Source organism: Chelonia mydas, chromosome 4 (genome assembly GCF_015237465.2).
Source record: "Chelonia mydas isolate rCheMyd1 chromosome 4, rCheMyd1.pri.v2, whole genome shotgun sequence".
NCBI classification, from domain to species: Eukaryota; Metazoa; Chordata; order Testudines; family Cheloniidae; genus Chelonia; species Chelonia mydas.
The window spans coordinates 12,883,718-12,902,566 of record NC_057852.1 but is presented as its reverse complement, the minus strand read 5'-3'; the positions used below and the strand labels follow the sequence as shown (position 1 = coordinate 12,902,566).

The 18,849-nt window shown below is 50.2% G+C and overlaps 1 protein-coding gene and 1 pseudogene across 5 annotated transcripts; one reads left to right on the top strand and one right to left on the bottom strand.

Annotated features, from left to right (window-relative positions):
* Positions 1 to 1,973: 1,973 nt before the first annotated feature.
* LOC122465456 lies at positions 1,974 to 5,919 on the top strand (annotated as a pseudogene).
* A 5,839-nt stretch (positions 5,920 to 11,758) lies between these two features.
* LOC119565987 (growth-regulated alpha protein) lies at positions 11,759 to 14,533 on the bottom strand. 5 transcript variants are annotated; one of them, XM_037896420.1, is made up of 4 exons: positions 13,891 to 14,082; positions 13,417 to 13,543; positions 13,241 to 13,324; positions 11,759 to 12,721 (listed from the first exon to the last, which is right to left on the bottom strand). In XM_037896420.1, exons 1-4 carry the CDS (start codon positions 13,970 to 13,972, stop codon positions 12,703 to 12,705), a joined length of 312 nt encoding a protein of 103 aa, XP_037752348.1. In that variant the 5' UTR covers positions 13,973 to 14,082; the 3' UTR covers positions 11,759 to 12,702. The 5 variants fall into 5 exon arrangements, with proteins under 5 accessions (XP_037752348.1, XP_043401664.1, XP_043401661.1 ...); XM_043545729.1 differs by lacking the exon at positions 13,891 to 14,082 and adding an exon at positions 14,481 to 14,533 and having other exon boundaries at positions 11,759 to 13,324; XM_043545726.1 differs by having other exon boundaries at positions 11,759 to 13,324; positions 13,891 to 14,099.
* Positions 14,534 to 18,849: the final 4,316 nt, after the last annotated feature.

Sequence of the window (18,849 nt, the reverse complement as noted above, 5' to 3'; positions counted from 1 at the left end):
TCTCTGTTATTGGGGCAGGAAGAATAAATTGTTATTACCCTGATTAGGGGAACTGTGCTTGGAACTGTACTTGGCCTTTTGCTATGATGGAGGGACTCACCATCAACTAAGTAGCACTCGCTAGGCAAGGGTCATGGGTTCCAAAACTGTGTGAAAGGAGAGAGACTTGAGACAGGTATTAGTACCTGGTGGTGTGGGCCCCTTTGTGAGGGCCTGAAGCACCAATTGCACCTCTGTCTCTCTCCACTGTGGAATGTCAGAGCTAATTTTGGGTCTATTAAGAGTCTTGCTACAGGTACTGTGCTGCATTCACTTTGGCCTTATGGTGCACCAGCACTAAGGCCCCCACTACTATGAGCTGAAATCACTGAGCACTGTGTCAAGTAGTGGGGAGCCGGAAGATCTAGAGTGCAGTGGTGCTGTTCGTGAGACGGTGAGCTGTGCAGAGCGGAGCCGTTCGTGAGACAGCGAGCTGTGCCGAGCAGAGCCGGTCGTGGTGGAGCGGAGCCGTCCGTGAGACAGCGGTGTGTTCGTGAGACGGCGAGCTGAGCAGAGCTGTTCGTGAGACGGCAGCTGTGCAGAGCGGAGCCGTTCGTGAGACAGCAGCGTGTTCGTGAGACGGCGAGCTGAGCAGAGCTGTTTGTGAGACAGCGAGCTGTGCCGAGCAGAGCCGGTCGTGGTGGAGCGGAGCCGTTCGTGAGACAGCGGCGTGTTCGTGAGACGGCGAGCTGAGCAGAGCTGTTCGTGAGACGGCGAGCTGTGCAGAGCGGAGCCGTTCGTGGTGGAGCAGAGCCGGTCGTGAGACAGCGGCGTGTTCGTGAGACGGCGAGCTGTGCAAAGCGGAGCCGGTCGTGGTGGAGCAGAGCCGTTCGTGAGACAGCGTAGCAGAGCAGAGCCCTGTGGGGCAGTCAGCTTCAGGACACGTAAGGTGCCCCTTACCCCTTTCCCCCACACACAGGCACATTTTAGCCAGACTGGGGGAGTAACACTATGCAGATGAACTTTTGAACTCTGGGGCTGGACCTTTTGGACTTTGGGTGATTTGTGGATTGCTGGACTCAAGAGACGTTTGGGTGCTGGGACTCAAGAACCCGAGGGAAAGGGGCATGCCCCAATTTGCTTGGGGTGGTTTTTTTTTGCTCATGGGTTGTGTTATGAATCCTGTTGGTGGTGTTTCCCCAACATAATGCCACATTGTTTCTCTCTGTTATTAAAAGGCTTTTTGCTACACTCAGACTATGTGCTTGCGAGAGGGGAAGTATTGCCTCTTGGAGGCGCCCAGCGGGGGTGGTATATATTTGTCCCAGGTCACTGGGTGGGGGCTCGAGCCGGTTTGCAGTCTGTTATTGGAATGGATCCCCTAGATATTGAACCCGGCCCTTGTTGCTGCCAGCTCTGATGGGCAGAAGGGTTACAATTTAACAGCTAACTGCCAAGTTGCTGTCTTTGCTTCCCCTTGATTGGGAACGTTTTCCAATGATTGTTTCGTAAGCCTGCACATTTCTGGCTCCTGCTGATAACCCCCCGAGAAAGCAGGGCCCCTACTGCTTAGCGTCAGAGATCGCAGCTGGGGCTAATGCTGCGGCGCGTTTTCCGATAAGGGAGCCAGGCTCCTCACGGGAGCAACCGCAGCACAGGGCAGAGCAGGGTCCCTGCTGCCCGGGGGATGGTTGGGACCCAGGTGTGCGAGAGCAGGCCTAAGGCGGGGAGTGGCCGGGGATGGACTGGACCCAGGTGTCCCAGAGCCGGCCGGATGCGAGAGGTGCCCGGGGGGAGGAGGGGGGAATGGGACCCAGGTGTCCGACAGCAGGCCGTATACGGGAGTCCCCGGGGGGGATGGATGGGACCCAGGTGTGCGAGAGCAGGTCTAAGGCGGGGAGTGGCCGGGGATGGACTGGACCCAGGTGTGCGAGAGCCGGCCGGATGCTGGGAGTTCCCGGGCCGGGGGGAATGGATAGGATCCAAGGTGTGCAATGTCCCCGGGACGCCCCCCTGCACAGTATCTGGCCGGCGGCAGGAGCTTGAGTCTTTCTTCCCCTCCCCTGGCAGGCGAGCTGCCGTGCCAGTGCGAGCAGACCCTGTCCGCGGTGATCCCCCCACCCCCCCACGTCCCAAGCGCATCGCCCACGTGGAGCTGATCCCCGAGGGGCCCCACTGCGGGGTGCAAGAAGTCATGTAAGTGTCCGGGCCCTGCTGCCCTCTCCCCACTCCGCCAGCCCCGCAGGGATTTCCTGGCACCCCACCCAGGGGGTGTTTACCCCCCCCCGAATTTCCCCAACACCCCCCCTCCCAGTTTTGTGAACTAGTTACATGCAGTGTTGCCTATTTATTGATTGTTTAGACATTTGAATTGAAATTGAAACATTGCTACACACTTTAAAAGCATATACAGTGTATGATAAAATAGGGGTGTCTGAGAAAGTATAATAGATTTGAAAAGTAGGAAGATGGAAGAGATTCCTTGGACAGCTGTTGTTTTTATGACCATGTCAGTGCATTCATTTTGCTGATGTTGGCCAACCTCATAATTTCAAATGATGATTTGTAAGCAAAGTCTAAATGAGCTCTCCCCCACAGCCAGTGATGAACGGGGGGCTGGGGGGAAAGGTTTCCAGACCAGATTGTATTTACATTCACACCTCATCTACCTAGGGACCCAGCAAATAGAGCTGTGTTGCCCAAGTGATAGATTTTGGCTGGGGTTGGATTACAAATCACTTGAATGCTGGGGGTAAAGAAATGGTGTTGTTCTTATTGTAGGAGTAAAGGGCAGTAGAACTGTACTTAGCCGGTGCTGATTGAGGGTATCAAGAGAGGGGGTGGGGGCAGGTGTTTTGCTTGATGGTCTCCCTGAGTCACAAGTACAATTTGACCTGCCCCCTCCACTGTTTAAAGACAGAGGTGATTAGGCTCCATAGATAGTCTTTGTTTTGTTAAGTGATCACTACAGCTGAAATCACTGATAATCAGGTCTAAGTGCTTAGACCTGCTGGGGGACAGTGTTTCTGTGGAAGAGACGGCCCAGTCTGCACTAGCAGCGAGGTTCCCCCACTGAGAGCTCAGCTGAAATCACTGAGAGCTGGTGAAACCTCAAGAGACCAACTCGCAGAGGTCACAGTGGCAGGTGGCAGCAGAAGGTGATGGCACAAGGCCATTGGCAAGAGAGTGATGGAGTGAACGGTGGCACAATGAACAACAGTGGCCAGAGCGAACAGTGAGCAGCTGGAGGAATGAGCAAGGTGCCTTCTAGCCCCTCACCTGGGAGGTGAACTCATGTGAAAGCACCTCTGAACTCTGAGTCTCCACTGACCAAGGACAACACCGGTGAGTGTTAATGAGGCTGTTAAGAATGCTGGAGACACAACACAGTTCATGCAAACAAACGTGGCTGTGGCATCCTACTTGCTATTTAAGCAAGAGATACCGCACACTACAAACTGGAGGCCAATGTTGAGTGCATTGTCACTTGTTCACCCTGAAGTTGAACACTGGTTCCGAACAAGACCAGCAAATGCTCACTATCTTTCTGCAAGAAACTCAGCTGATGGGCTAGACATGTGTGGTGCCACAGTGAAAGACTCAACAGTTGAAAAAGTGAAGAACTCTCTCACCACATTCAAAAAATTTTCATACATGGCTCATGAATGCACCAATGCAAATGGTCATCAAGTATTAAGTCATTGTGTACATTATCTTGATGTCTGTGGTAGTCCAGTAGATGCATTTCTAGATGTTCAAGTTTATAGAAGACAGATTGGCTGCATCTGTGACAACCCACATCTTAGAAGAGTTAAATCCTTGTCAATGGGGCCCCAAACAGATGGCTCCGCAGGGCTGCAAACTTCTCTGGAAGACATGGAGGAGCACAACCTTTGCTCAGAGAAAAGTGTAACCCTAATCTCTCCTAAACACACTGCAGAGGCCATCTACTCCAACTAGCGCTAGTACGAGCTGCAGACTCTTCAAAAGACATTTAAAAATCTATAAATTTAATGTCTTCATTATATTCTTTTTTTCAGCAAGAGTCCAAAAAGACTGAATATCTTGGAAAATATAGAAGATCTACTGGAACTGAAGTTCAAATTAGTCCAACCTGGGAAAACCCTCTGGCTTTCTCATGAGTGATCCTCGGCTGTTGTCTTAAAATTACTCCAGCCATTATTACTGGCTTTGGAAAGTATCTACCAAGATGGGATGGATCTAAGTAGTGAGGCTGGTGGATTACTTTTGCTACTACATTCAGAGAAGACCATTGCCATTTTCTCTTGTAAGTCTACAGTTGAAACCACTTAGGTCATTAAACAATGCCATCCAGGCATCTTCTACAACAGTAGTAGATCTTTGTCCAGCAATAGAAGCTATATTTGGATCAATCAGAGAGCTATCCCTTGAAAAAGTACTGGAAGAAGCAAAGACTTCAGTCCAGAAGTTGACTAATGAAGGCATTTATATTGAATCCTTAAGTGAAGAGGACAAGAAGTGTTTGTTAAGACAACTGAAAAAGCGCACAGACTTGATTCTTAAAAATCTACAACAGCAACTTCTAGATTCTGCTCAATCTCTACGTAGCTTTTACAGATCCCTGTCTTATAAAACACCAACAGTTGAGTTGAGTGAGACACTACCAGCAATGGGGCTGCCATGTGCTCAGGACAGAATAGAGAATTTGAACACAGAGCGGGATATCGTACGACGAATGAATGAAGATTTGACTTCAACTTCTTGTTTATCATCACTAGTGGCTCGACCCGATTTTTGTGTTACATTTCCTGGGCTGAAAGAAGTAGGAATTCATCTCTTGCTACTCCCAGTCACAACAGCTACAGCTGAGCGTTCTTTTTCATCATTGAATAGAAGTTTGTGTTTTGAAAGAGGTCTCCTTCTGCCTGATCATGTGAAAGAACTAATGAGCATATCAATGGAAGGAATGGAAGTACCGGACACACGAGAAGCCACCAAAGATGAACGCATTGCATTCAAGAAGTTCATTAACAGAGTTGTGCAAAATTATAACAAGAAACCAAGAAGGATGTAGACGTCATGCTTCATAGAAGGCTTGAGTAGCCAACTTTAATTTATATGTTGGAGTTTAAAATCTAATAAAATGGTCATGAAACATTTTTCAGTTTTTACTATGGTGCCATACAGCCCACCTTCACCCTCACGGTCTCACCCCTCATTGGCCCTGACCCCCGCCCCCTGCAAATTTGAACACCCCTCCGCCCCGCAATTTCAATTCCTGGGGAAAACACTGCCTCTGCTCACCCTGCTGTCTCCTTTGCCTCCCCGCAGAGCCACCAGGAAGGACAGCGAGAAAGTCTGTCTGGAGCCCACCGCACCCTGGGTCAAGCTGATCGTCACCAAGATCCTGAGCAGGTACCTGCCCTGGGGGTGTGGCTGTTCATGTTGGGCCAGCGGCCAGGGCCCCATCGGTCCAGCTCTTTTGCACGTGCTGTCCAGGGTCAAGGGAGCGGCAGACTGAGTCTGAAGCAGGTGTGGGTGTTGCAGTGACAATGGTCCAGATTTTATCAGAATTATCCATTGGTTATGATGCAGTGGCCCTATGTGGCCCAGGCTATATTATGGGGTGAGAAACCCTGAGAGTCATCCAGCATAACAGTTTACATATGATCTCTGTACTCTTACCCTTACCCATCAAACTGGGCTGCAACCTGTGGCTGGTGGGGTCCCTGCCACTAAATGCCATTAATCTACCTGTATCATCACTGTCCACTATTCCTTGTGACCCGCAGAGCTCCAATAGAGGTCAGCTGGAGGCTAGTGCACAGGGAATGCAAGCTCCGAGCCTGTAGAGGGGAAAGGCAAGAGCAGAAATTGGTCCAGGTGAGGTCTTTCCAGATGTCACTTGTAACGTGCTTTCTGTTGTCTGCCTGTTGCAGTAAATCTAACAAGCTGTGAAGGGGGGGAGAGGAAATGAACAAGGAACTACAACACAAACTACCTGTGTGCACAAGGGGAAACAAGTGTGAGGCTAACAACTAGGGATGATGAACTCTCTTCTCTTGAAGGTCTGATAGACCAGCCTGCGCTCCATTCAACTTCAATGCGTTCCACAAAGTTATTACAACCTGTGCTTATTTATGTATTTACTAGTTCAAGTGTGTGTCACTATTGAATCTATTCAGCAGCTAGATATTTTGGGTAAGCCCCTGCCCTGGGTCCTGTTACAACTCAAACAATTCAGGTACTCTCGGTCTTTGGAGAAGTTGTCCCTATACACATTTGTCTGATCACAAGAAGTGATTATGAGCAGTAGTAGGTCAAGAGAGGGCTCATTGTTAATCCAATGCACATTCTAAACTACCCATCACCTCCGGTAGTCTGAGCAGGTCAAGATGGGTAGCATTGTGTGCAATGCTTGGCTTGTGAATAACCAGGACTTCAGATTCTGGAGCGGCCAAATATTCAGGATTACAAAATAAGCCATCTGGAGCAAGTACAGGAACTTGCTACAATCCTGAAATCTGTTGTCTAGGTATAAAAAGATCTTCTACACTTTCCACAGTATGCATCCGATGAAGTGAGCTGTAGCTCACGAAAGCTTATGCTCAAATAAATTGGTTAGTCTCTAAGGTGCCACGAGTCCTCCTTTTCTTTTTGCGAATACAGACTGACACGGCTGTTACTCTGAAACTTGTCTAGGTACGTGTCTCTGGACACAGAATCAGCTGTTTGATTCATAGTCTGTTTCACAGAACTATGATAAGGAGATACTAGATAAGTGATCTTCATGGAAATGTGGCTTTCAGGCAGTAGCTAAACTGTTATAGCCATAAAAGACCGTCTTTTGATATGAATGTTCTTCAGTATTTTATATGAAATTTAAATATTTGGTATTTAAGCTGAAGGTTTAAGAACAGTAATGTTCTGAACATCCTTGGACATTTTATGTCTTCACTGTATGACACACAGTCATGTTTCTGTAAAATAAATGGCATTGCTAATTCTACTGTACTAAAATGCAATATTTAAGTAATGATGGTATTTTAAAAAATAAATATTTCCTTTATTAAAAAATATTGACTAGACCGGCAAGGGTGTCAAAGCTGCTTGTTGAAATCACAGCTGGTTTCACGATATGGCCCCACTTTTTTATTTGTCTGGACAGCTGCAAAATGTTGTTTAGCATTCTAAAGGTGTGAATTATAACATGCCTGTAGGGGGGAAGCATAGCTCAGTGGTTTGAGCATTGCCCTGCTAAACCCAGGGATGTGAGTTCACTCCTTGAGGGGGCCATTTAGGGATCTGGGCCAAATATTGGGGATTGGTCCTGCTTTGAGCACGGGGTTGCACTAGATGATCTCCTGAGGTCCCTTCCAACTGTGCTATTCCATTGGTGTTTCTGTACATCGCGGAAAATACCGTGTGGATCATACATTAACTGAAACCAGATGGCTCCCATAAAGAAGTTTGCTCTGTAACCGCTGTGAAGGGAAGAGCTTGAAATATCCGAGTGGGTATGTGCGCCCTGGGGCTGGCAGCTGTGATTTCCAGTTCCACCAGATCACCCTGCTAGTTCTGCTCAAGCCAGTGTGCTGGCAATAGACATGTAGACTGTGGGGCAAGCTACTAGCCACCCACCTACGTGCCTGTGGGTGTCAGTGTAAAGGCACACCCTTTGGTACCACTGGATTGGGTAGGACAGGGGCAGTGGTGGGGGGTCCTACCCCTTTAAGGAGCACCAGCGCTGACAGCTCAAGCAAGCCCGGGCTCAATGAAGGATTCCCCTACCCCGCCCGGGGGCTGGGCTGTTTCAAAAGCAAAAGGAAGCCAGGCTGGGCTGCTCGCACGCTCAGGCTCCTGGGGACCTTTGCTTTCCTGACTCTGCTTGGGGACTGAACCAGGGCTCTGAGCGCCTTCTGAACTTCTGGTAAGTTCAGGTGCCTTCCCTGCGACTTCCTCAAGGGGGCATGTTTGTGTTGTTGGTTAGCCCGAGCTTCCTCCTTCACGACAGGTAACACACGGCTGCCCTGCGATTAGAGTAACCGTGTTCAGAATCACTGGAGAACACACAGACTCCCGGCCCGGGTGCGGTGTTTGCAGGGTTGGTGTAGCTGGACTGGTCCCGGGGTAGGAAAGAGAGAAGTTTGGTAAAGCTACAGCTTTCTATTGGACCAAGGTCTGTCGGTGGAAGGACCAAGCTTCTGAGCTTCTGCGAGCTCTTCTGTCGGTGGGTCTCGAGAATAAAGTAGAGTGTCCACGCTAAAGACAAGGTGGGACAGATCCTTGAGCACAATGTTGTAAGAGCTTAAAATGAAGTGGGCAATATCACTTCTGCAGTCCTAGGACTATGGAGAGTTATTTTAGGCAGCAGGTTGGTTCCAAGCTGTTGTAAAATGGACCGTGAAACCAGCGTCTCTGTTCAATGGATGGTTTTTAGTATCCAGCGGTTATGAATTTAAGTTCCCATGCTTGTCTTTTGAAAGTGGTGTGCAGGTTTCCTGGATGAGCCTAGAAATGTCAAGTCCTATCTTTACTGGACAGAGTGGCTATATTCTGCTTGCCTGAACTCCTTCTTGGCTCTAAGAAAATAGTAAAATACTATGATGAAAGGGAATGAACTTGGTGCTGTTTTCTATACAGAGAGCTGAACAGCATGGGCCTGATGTCATCTTACGCCCTGTTCACGGATGTGATTCAGGAGTCACTCCCGTAGAATCACTGGAATTACCCTAATGTAAAACTGGTGTAAGTGAGAAGAGAATCAGTGCCCATGACTGGTGGAATAGATGCCATGAAAGAAGATGCCAGGGGAATACATGTTTGCAATGTGTTGTAGCTGTGTTGGCCCCAGGATATTAGAGAGACAAGGGGGGTAGGTAACATCTTTTACTGAACCAACTTCTGTTGGTGAGAGACAAGCTTTTGAGCTACACAGAACTCTACTGGTCTGGGAAAGGTAACTAGAGTGTCACAGTTAACTACAAGGTGGAAGGATTGTTTAGCGTCAGTAGTTTGCATATTGTAAGGGACCACAGGACATAAAAAAGGCAAATTATTGTAATAAATCAGTGTCTTCGTCAAGACTGTGATTTGTAGTGTCTAGTGAAGTGATGAATGTAACCACTCAGGCTCATGTTTTTGAAGGTGTTGTACAGGTTTCCTTTGAGGCTGAGAACTGAGAGGTCAGCTATGGAGTGATCACTTTGTGAAAAGTGTTTGCCCACCAGTGTTGTGGTGTTTCTGTCTCCTTTTTTCTGTGTGCGTTCAACAGCACTGCAATGTGGCTTTGCCCACATAATTATTGCGGAAGAAATAGCAAATGGAATCATTATCCAAGACCTGAGCTTTCTTACAAATATGGTGGTATGTCAAAGCAGTGAAACAGAGGGTTCTGAAGCCCTTAAATTACTGTTCTCTTCTGCACTGAATTACCTATTTTGCTTTATGGTGGTGCAGTAAGAAGCAAAGCTCACCTAAAATAAGACTTACGTGAGTTGTGGGAAGTTTAAATGAAAAACTTCATTCAGTGGCATAGTTCAGTCTCCAAATTATTAGACTAAGACTGTGATCCTGCACAGACTTAATCTTCTGCACTGTGACTAATCCCAGTGGACTCAATGGAACTACTCAGTGTGTCAAGTTAAACCTGCTCATGCTCACCCATATAGGGCCCTCTCTATTCTATCCCTACCCTCCAGCGTATCTACCGCTCCTCCCAGTTTAGTGTCATCTGCAAACTTGCTGAGGGTGCTATCCACACCATCCTCCAGATCATTTATGAAGATATTGAACAAAACCGGCCTGAGGACCGACCCTTGGGGCACTCCACTTGATACTGGCTGCCAGCTAGACATGGAGCCATTGATCACTCCCCGTTCAGCCCGACAATCTAGCCAGCTTTCTATCCACCTTCTCGTCCATTCATCCAGCTCATACTTCTGTAACGTACTGTCAAGAATAGTCCCGAACCACTTCTTTCTCCACTGAGGGCTGGTCATCTCCTCCCCATGCTGTGCTGCCCAGTGCAGTAGTCTGGGAGCTGACCTTGTTCATGAAGACAGAGGCAAAAAAAGCATGGAGTACATTAGCTTTTTCCACATCTTCTGTCACTAGGTTGCCTCCCTCATTCAGGGGCCCACACTTTCCTTGACTTTCTTCTTGTTGCTAAATTACCTGAAGAAACCCTTCTTGTTACTCTTAACATCTCTTGCTAGCTGCACCTCCAGGTGGGATTTGGCCTTCCTGATTTCACTCCTGCATGCCCGAGCAATATTTTTATACTCTTCCCTGATCATTTGTCCAATCTTCCACTTCTTGTAAGCTTCTTTTTTGTGTTTAAGATCAGCAAGGATTTCACTGTGAAGCCAAGCTTGATGATTACCTGTTCTGTTCATTCCCTCTTGGCACCTGGCATTGGCCACTGTCAGAGGACAGGACTCTGGGCTAGGTGGACCTTTGGTCTGACCCAATATGAATGTTCTTATGTTACAATAGTGGATCCTAAAAGTATGTCACCTACAAAAAAGCCAGTGGTCATTGGAAAGAAGCCCCCACCAGTCATTAGAATTTATCCTCTCTGAGCCTGAGAAGTTGGCTGCATCCTGCTGAGGCAGGGTCGCTCTCCAGGGTAGGGACACAGAGGAATAAGAACAAAGCAGCTCACGGAGGGGAACTTGCCTGTAGGTTGTAGCCTGGATCACATGACTATGGCGTGTGGCTCTAAGGGTTCACTGGGGCTGATTTGCAAGGCAGGGAGACCAGCCCAAATGGTGGGCCCCACTCTTGCGGGTAGCCCCCGCCCTGCACTGGTGGGGCTGCGAAGTGAGAGGCACTCACACCTGGGTGCTCAGCACAGCAAGGCGGTGGCAGTGCTTAATTTGTAATGAAAGAGGTACCAAGGCTCCAGCAATTTTCCCCCTGTAATAACTGATCAGCAAACCCAGCTTTGCTGGGGCTATTCGGCACTGGGAAGTGGCCTGCGGGCCCTAAGCCTGAAAGTCTCGGGTTGGCAAGTTCAGACCCAGCCCAAACCTCACACTTGTAGTCGGGTCCTGTGTGGGTCAGGTTGTAAGGCTTGATACCCCACCATCTCACAGGCTAATATAAGGAGGCAGCAAGCCTCTCATTTGCTTCCGTGGGAGCAGGATAGGGCCCCCATGGTGTGTGGTCCAGCCCAAATTCCATAAGGAAGCAGCAGTTGGTCTTTCCACCCACTAAATTATATGTCCGTGGACAATGTAGTGAATCTGTGCCTATAGGTCTAACACTTAGTTAGGATGTAACTAGACAGAGGGATACTGCACTTTTACAAATTTCGACAAACGCTCCCCCCCCCCCCCCCGTTATTTTACAGCTAGAGCTCTGCACATGCCCTGAAAATTACTTTATATATAAAGCAAGTGTCTTCTAGGCTTTTTCCTTGGAGCTGTCTTCTTTCCTATAGCAGCAACGAATCATTATGTGCCTGATCTTGCAGGGTGCTTTAAGCACATGAGTCATCTCATGGAAAGTTAAGCAAATGTGCAAGTCCTCGCAGCTTTCATAGCCACAAAGCACTTTCCGAGGCTGAGTTTCCCTTCACAATGAGGTCTGCAGATGAGGAGTTTATCTATTGCAAGTCTGGACCCAAGAGTCTGTTAAAAGCAGCAAACATTCAATAAAATAGGGAAGTGGAAGAAGCTTGAAGGCAGGTGTGTATCCTCTACCAATTCCCACCCGGACCACACTTTTCCAGGGGTCTCACTGTGACACATACATGTACATGAACACTTAACGGAGTAGAAGACTCAACCGCTTTTCATCAGAAAATATTTATTTAATGTGTAACTCCCGCCATTATTACAATTACTGCGTTTTAGTACCGTACAATTTGCAATACCACTTCTACACAAAACATGACAGTGTGTCATACCATGAAGACATAAAATGTCCAAGGATGTTCAGAACGTTACTGTTCTTAAACCTTCAGCATAAATAGCAAATATTTAAATTGCATAGATATAATTTAACACTCATCAAAAGAGAGCCCTAGAGAGTTTGCAGAAACTTCAGCTAGTGACTGGAAGCCACATTTTCACAAAGATTGCTTTTCTAGGAAAGGAGAATAGCTGCTAGTCTGTTTCACCTAACCAAGCAAATGATTGTGTGTCCCAGGGGCATGCGTCTTGGCAACACATTTCAGGACAGGAGCAAGTGACTGTGCTTGTTGCAATGGGATTTCGTTTTGTAATCCTACAGAGTTGTGGGCACAAAGGCTAAATGCTTGGCAGCTCCAGAATCCGAAGCTCTGGTTATTCACAAGCCAGCAGGCATCCTGCACATCCCCAGTGTGAAAGGCCCAGCTTCACAGCACTATCACCTTGAGCTGCTCAGAGTATCTGAGGTGATGGCTTATTGAGAATGTGGACTCCACTCACAACAAGCCATCTCTTGAGCCACGGCTGCCGCCTGGCCCCTTCAGGTGACCGAAAAGATCTAAGGTGCTGAACAAAAAGACCCAGCTGTTGAAGAGCTCTACAGAGCTGTATTAATAAATACATAAATAAGCGCAGGTTGGAAGAACTTGGTGGAACCGCTGAAGTTGAAGGGAGCGCGGGCTGCTCTATGAGATCTTCAAAAGAAGAGAGTTCGCCCTGGCTAGTTGTCCGGCCTCAGGTCCCCATTCTCTCTCACCCTGGTTTCCCCTCCTGCACACAGGTAGTTTGTGTTGTAGTTCCTTGTCCATTTCCTCTTCTCCCCTCACAGCTTGTTAGATTTACTGCAAGAGGCAGACAACAGAAAGCACGTTACAAGTGACATCCGGACAGACCTCGGCTGGACTCATTTCTGCTCTGGCCTTCCCCCTCCGCAGGCTCGGAGCCTGCATTCCCTGCGCCCGAGCCTGCGCCCGCCCCCCGGGAGCTGGGTGTGCCACAAGGAAGAGCGGCCAGGGCTGCTCCAGCTCCGATCAGTGGCATTCAGTGGCAGGGACCCCACCAGCCACAGGTAGCAGCCCTGTTTAAGGGCGAAGATACAGACACTTATTTGAACTCGTCTAGCTACATGACACCTGGGCTGAGTTTCCCCCGACAATGGAGCCGGACTGATGGGGCCAGCTGGGCCAGCGGTTTGTAATCAGAAGTATCCACTGGTTCAGACTCAGTGGCCCATCTCGCCCCTTGTCCCCGCAACCCGGAGCCCTGCTTCAGCCTGAGTCTGCCGCCCACGCTCCCCTGAGCCGGGACAAGGGGCACTAGGGCTGGCCCAACACGAAGAGCCGCACCCCCAGGGCAGGTACCTGCTCAGGATCTTGGTGACGATCAGCTTGACCCAGGGCGCGCTGGGCTCCAGACAGATTTTCTTGCCTTGCTTCGTGGTGGCTCTGCGGGGAGGCAGAGGGGAGAGCGGGGTGAGCGCGGGGCTGGCGGGGAGGGGGCGCGGGCTGGGAGGGGGCAGCAGGGCCCGGATACTTACATGACTTCTGGCACCCCGCAGTGGGGCCCCTCGGGGATCAGCTCCACGAGGGCGATGCGCTTCGGGGAGATCACCGCGGACACGGTCTGCACGCACTGGCACCGCAGCTCGCCGGCCATGGGGGCCCCTGTCAGGGGAGGGGGAGAAAGACTCAGCTCCTGCCGGCGGACACATACTCTGCAGGGGGGCGGCCCAGGACATCCCTCGTCCCACACCTTGGGTCCGATCCATCCCCCCGGACACCCTCCGCATCCGGCCGGCTCTCGGACACCTGGGTCCCATCCACCCACCCCGGACACCCTGCGCATCCGGCCGGCTCTCGGACACCTGGGTCCCATCGACGCACCCCGGACACCCTCCGCATCCGGCCGGCTCTCGGACACCTGGCTCCCATCCGTCCTTCCAAGCCCCAGTGGGAAGCGAGACCTCCCCACCCCGGATCCCAAGGCCAGCCCGGCGCAGCGAGCCCCGTACCCCGGCAGAGCGCGGCGCAGGACGCCAGGAGCAGCAGCAGCAGCAGGGGGCGGCCGAGGGCGAAGCTCCGGGGGCGGCTCATGGTGCGGGCTGGCGGCGGAGGCTGGTGCTGGGGTGCTGGGCTCGGCTCAGCTCTGAGCCACCGCAGCGCCCCGCAGTCGCTTTTATCCCCGCGGGGACCCGGCTGGGAAATTCCCGGGGCAGAGGGGGCGGAGCGGCCGGAGAAACCGGCTTCAGCCGGGCTCCGCCTGCCCCGGCCCCGCGCCAAGGGCTGGGCTCGGGGACCCGCCCGGGGGCCGGGATCCCCGCCCGCAAGTCCCCGAGCGGTGCGGCCGCAGCTCCCGGCTCCCATCCCTGCAGCCAGCGCCCCGCTGCCGCTCAGCCGGGCCAGCGCCCGCCGCTGGGGAGCGGAGCCCGCCGGGTCCCACACGGGCCGGCCGAGCAGCAGCGGGGGAGCCAGGGGAGGAGCGTGCACGGGGGGGGTTGAGCTGCGCGTGGTCTCGGATCCCGGGGGGCCACCCGGGGCTGACCCGCGTGATGGAAAGGCTCGGTCGAGGCCCCCTCCCCAGGCCCGCTCACTCTGTGCCTACCGGACTGGACAGGCCTTCTGCCCTGCGGTGGGTGGGCGAGGGGCTTCTGCCAGCGCGGTCTTACCCGCAGGGGCCCCTCCCTGCGGCTCCCAGGTGTTGGCTGCAAGCGGAGAGCTAGCGGCAAAGAGCGGGAAGCTGCAGGGAGGGGCCGCTGCTCTCGCTCCACGGGGGAAGGCAGCGGGTGTCCCTGCAGCGCCCCGCTGTTTGCAGCCGCCTCTTGCCGGGCCACAGCGCCCAGCTCGCTGGTTCCAGCCGCTGCCCTGCAGGGAGGGAACCCGGTGGCACCATGGGACCGAGCAGAGTCAGGAAACCCTGGCAAAAGTCGGGGTGGGTGGGGGGGTATGTGACCCCCACGTGCCCTCCTGTGTCACCCCTGGCTTCTGCCCAGCGGAGAGTGGGGGGTCTTTGGGCTTCAGCACGGCTGCTGAACCCTCCCCCCCGCAGGGCTGAAGCCCCAAGCCCTGACAGGCGCTGCTGGGGGGTGGAGCGCTGGGCCCCGGCAGGAGCCACCTGGCTCCTGGGCTTCTGAAGATTGTCACATGCGGCTGTGAGGGTCAGGAAGTTTGGCCACCCCTGTCCTAGCCAGTGAATCCCTCTGTGGGAGGGGAAGGGGACGGAGACTGGGCACGGCCACCAGCCTGGGGGGTCTGAAATATGCCCAGTCTTATTATTTCTAAGCTTGAGGGGGGAATGAAGACACAGGTCAGCCCAGAATCCTGCTGGCGTTTGTGTCTTTCAAACTCCTTCAATTCCAGAATCGGTGTCAACCTTGAGCAAAGTCTCACGTCTCTCGTCGGGGTGAGGAGAGCTCTGGGGTTAGTATTTCCTTATACACAAGTCATTTTAGACTGGATGAATATGTAATTACAAGAAGATAGGCTGCCTTGCAGTGTAGAGAGGCAGACCTTGTACCCCTTGTGCAATGAGGGCAGGAGCAGAGCCCATAGTGCACACAGGGTTTGGCCTGTCTGCATCAGGCTAAAGGGGATGACACCATTTATCAGATTCTGCCCTTGGTTACAGTGAAGCCAGTCTGGGTGAACAGGTTTAGCAGAGGGCAGCTTTGTCCCTCGTGTTCAATGTACTGTCTCCATCTAACTCCCTGCTCAGGCTAGTTCGTGGGATCTTAGTTCCTGTTGCTGCTCCATTCAGTGGCATAGCTTTTTATTAGACCTCTAATGCTCCCTTTATGAAACTACCTCACTTATTCTAACACTGGCCAACAGCATCAGCACGATCAATCTGCACCATCAGCAGTATTTGCTATTAAGCAGTGGGGGCCCTGTATTTTAAGATGACTGTGCAGGGGGTTTTTTACATCTGCAGGCTCACGCTCTCCATAATTGCAAATTTTTTACAGGAAAGGGGAAGCTAAGAATGTAAACATGTTGGTGACATTCAGGAGGTCATGTATTTATGAGCCCAGCAAGCACAGTTAGCTGTTACATTAATCCAGGAGTCTTGTCCGGGATCTGATGAGGAGCTCAGATTTCACTGTTATCTATTGAAGCTAAAACTCCACATCTGGCTTATAGCAAATAACTGGAAGCACATAGTAGGAGGGGGGAAATCCTTCTTCCCAGATCATTGACACAACCTTATTATTTATTTATATGATAGTAATGCCTAAATTGTAGTTTACCAGTGAGTGAGTCTGTCTCATCTGACAGCTATGGCACCACTAAACATTTCTTGCTCTGCAAACTTATGGACAAATTACAGCAACACCTGAAAATGACCAGGCATTCAAAACTGGGGGAACAGTTTTACACACACACACACACGTAGCTGTGCAATAAAAAACCCCAGGAATGACGCTATGATGCATCTTCCAAAGCTAGAGCAATTCTGAGAATTGTGTGGGTCTTTCTGCTAATCCTGTTTATAATATTTGGCAACGTGTGTCAAGTTTGTTCCTTTGGTAACATTTTCAATTTTATTTTCTTTATGCAGCAAATAGGCTGTGTGAACGTCTTTTCTCCCGTTTCAAAATAACAAATTAACAGCAGGTCTGTTCTGAGACTCAATCCAGGTCCAATTGAAATTAACAGCAAAACTCCCTTTGGTTTTAGTAGGAGCAGAATAGGCCAGTGGGCAAAATCCCGTCTTCATTGGAATCAGTGGCAAGACTCTCATAGACATCAGTGGGGTCAGGGTTTCACCATTGACTTTAGTTGGTGCTTTAGATGGACAAAGAATGCAGAACCAACTGATGCTTAAATGGAGCAGGTTTTATTTTTAGTTTACTTTCCTGAAAGGTTTTGAATGATACATGCTGGGCCTATTCTGGCAACAGCTGGTAGAGCAGTGGTAGCCCACTTTCTTATCTGCTTCTTACAGAGCGGGAATTTTGGCATACAGAATGATTTGTGCCTTGTAGTGAGAACAGGACTGTAAAGTCCTGTAAGCAGCAGTTTATGCCCCATAGCAGGTATTGTGACAAAAATACATCAGAAATGAAAGCAAACCACCTGCAGTGAAATCTCATTTTACTAGGAATTGTGAAACATTCTGTCACGTTTAAGAAAATAACCATGCTACTTCCAAATCTTGGACGATGGGATATTCCCGAGTGATGCCAGAGTGCAGTATGGGACTTTGTCTTTCCATGGACTAACTGTATTTCCAGCAACAGCTTGGTAAAGTCTCACACAGCTGAACGGAAAGTTGGCAAGACCTATTTTGACGTGTGGTACAGTCCTTGCTGAACAGTTCCCATCCCATGTGAGGCAAAATATGCCAGTGCATTTCTTTGAGGAAAAATCATTCTTACTACGTCAGCTGACACTTACTTACTAGAACGCTCATCCTGAAAAAATGGTGACACTAACTTGCCTTTTGGTGAATTCCAATAGGATTCAGCATTGGTTCGTCAGAGCTTCTGTTTAAGATACATTTATTTTTTAAAGGTGAAGTTGAGTTTCAGGTGCCCTCCGGGAATGAGGTAATCTTAACTCACGAAAGAGGCAGCAGCAACTCATTGCATGAAGGAGCTAAAAGACACCCTTGGGAATTGCTTAATTACATCTAGAAGGAAGTCCTCCTTGATCAGCAAACATGACTTGTCACCCAACATGTAACTTAGCAATATTATTCAGGGAGTAGGAGCCTATTTCCTCAGTCACTTCCAGTTCACTTTCCTGTGTTGTAACTAACTAAACCCATTTGTTGTAATGCAAGGCAGAAGGACAATTATGACGCATCAGAATGTCTTAATCCTGTGACCGAAGTGTCTAACTTGCCCAAGAATTAACCTGGACCTTGGCCTGAAAGTTAAATCTGCCCTGAACTAGTTTTGATGCCTCGTACGAACACCTACCACACATTGAATGACAGAGAAATTAGAGATGTACTGAGAGTGCAAAAATGGTGTATAAACATTTGCTTGAACTGAATTCCCTTCAGTCAGCTTTATGCCCATTCTGCGTTCACTTTCCATGACTGTTGGAGCAACGAGATTGCAGATTTTTCTGATGTGCATCTAAGAAGAATTTGAGATGTGGGGATATTTATGCCAGTAGGGCTTGTGTAATCCAGTAGTGAGTATGTTACAGGTCCCCCCTGGCCATGCCCCGTCTACATAGGATAGGAGTCTGCTCCAGGCCTAGCTAGGGGGCTTTAGCTCAAGCTGCAGCAGCTCATGGTTATTAGCTCTGAAGATCCCAGGTCCAACACTGGTTTTGTCAGCCAAGGTGGTGGCTGTCACATCAGAGCCAGGTTCTCCAGTGGAGGCAATAACAGACTCATTACCTCTGTGGATCAGGCACAGTGGGGATCTATAACAAACTAATCATACGGCAAGGTCCTGATATCTTCCCCCTGGCTAGCGAGGACAGGCAGGTGCCATCCCTTGTATAGGAAAGTATGACGGTATTCTAGAGCACGGTTCCAAAACCGCTCATCTGAGAGTCAGGAGAGTGGAGTGATGCAGTGTCTGGGGATAGGACTCCACAGCTCTGTTCCCCACACTGAGCCAGATGGACTGGAGTCAGGATACCAACAGTATCGCGCATAAGGCGATTTTGCTGCCTGATAGCAGAGCAAGGTGAGGAGTCCTTCCCCAGAGCCACATGAAATACCCTGGGTGGTGCTGCTCCTACATGGCAAGACCTACTTAACACAGACAGCCCTTTTGAGGAGGAGGTGTGGCCCACTGACTGGTCAGAACACGAGCAGGCCCTGTGCTTTGTGTCCTCCCACAAAACGTACCGAACCAAGGAGAAGGCATCCCAGTTGCACAGCTAGGTGGTGAACCAACACAAGGCAACAAACATAACGTCCTTGTGGGAGAGACGCCAAAATGATTCCAGTGATGAGAAAAGGAAAGGGAGGGAAAGAATGAGCTAATAATAGTAACTAGATCACTCCA

Bases quoted from the DNA above. Each gene is read 5' to 3' on its own strand.
- LOC119565987 (XM_043545728.1), bottom strand. The intron at 13,325-13,416 runs GTAAGTATCCGG...GCCTCCCCGCAG, and splicing joins TGCGGGGTGCCAGAAGTCAT to AGCCACCACGAAGCAAGGCA.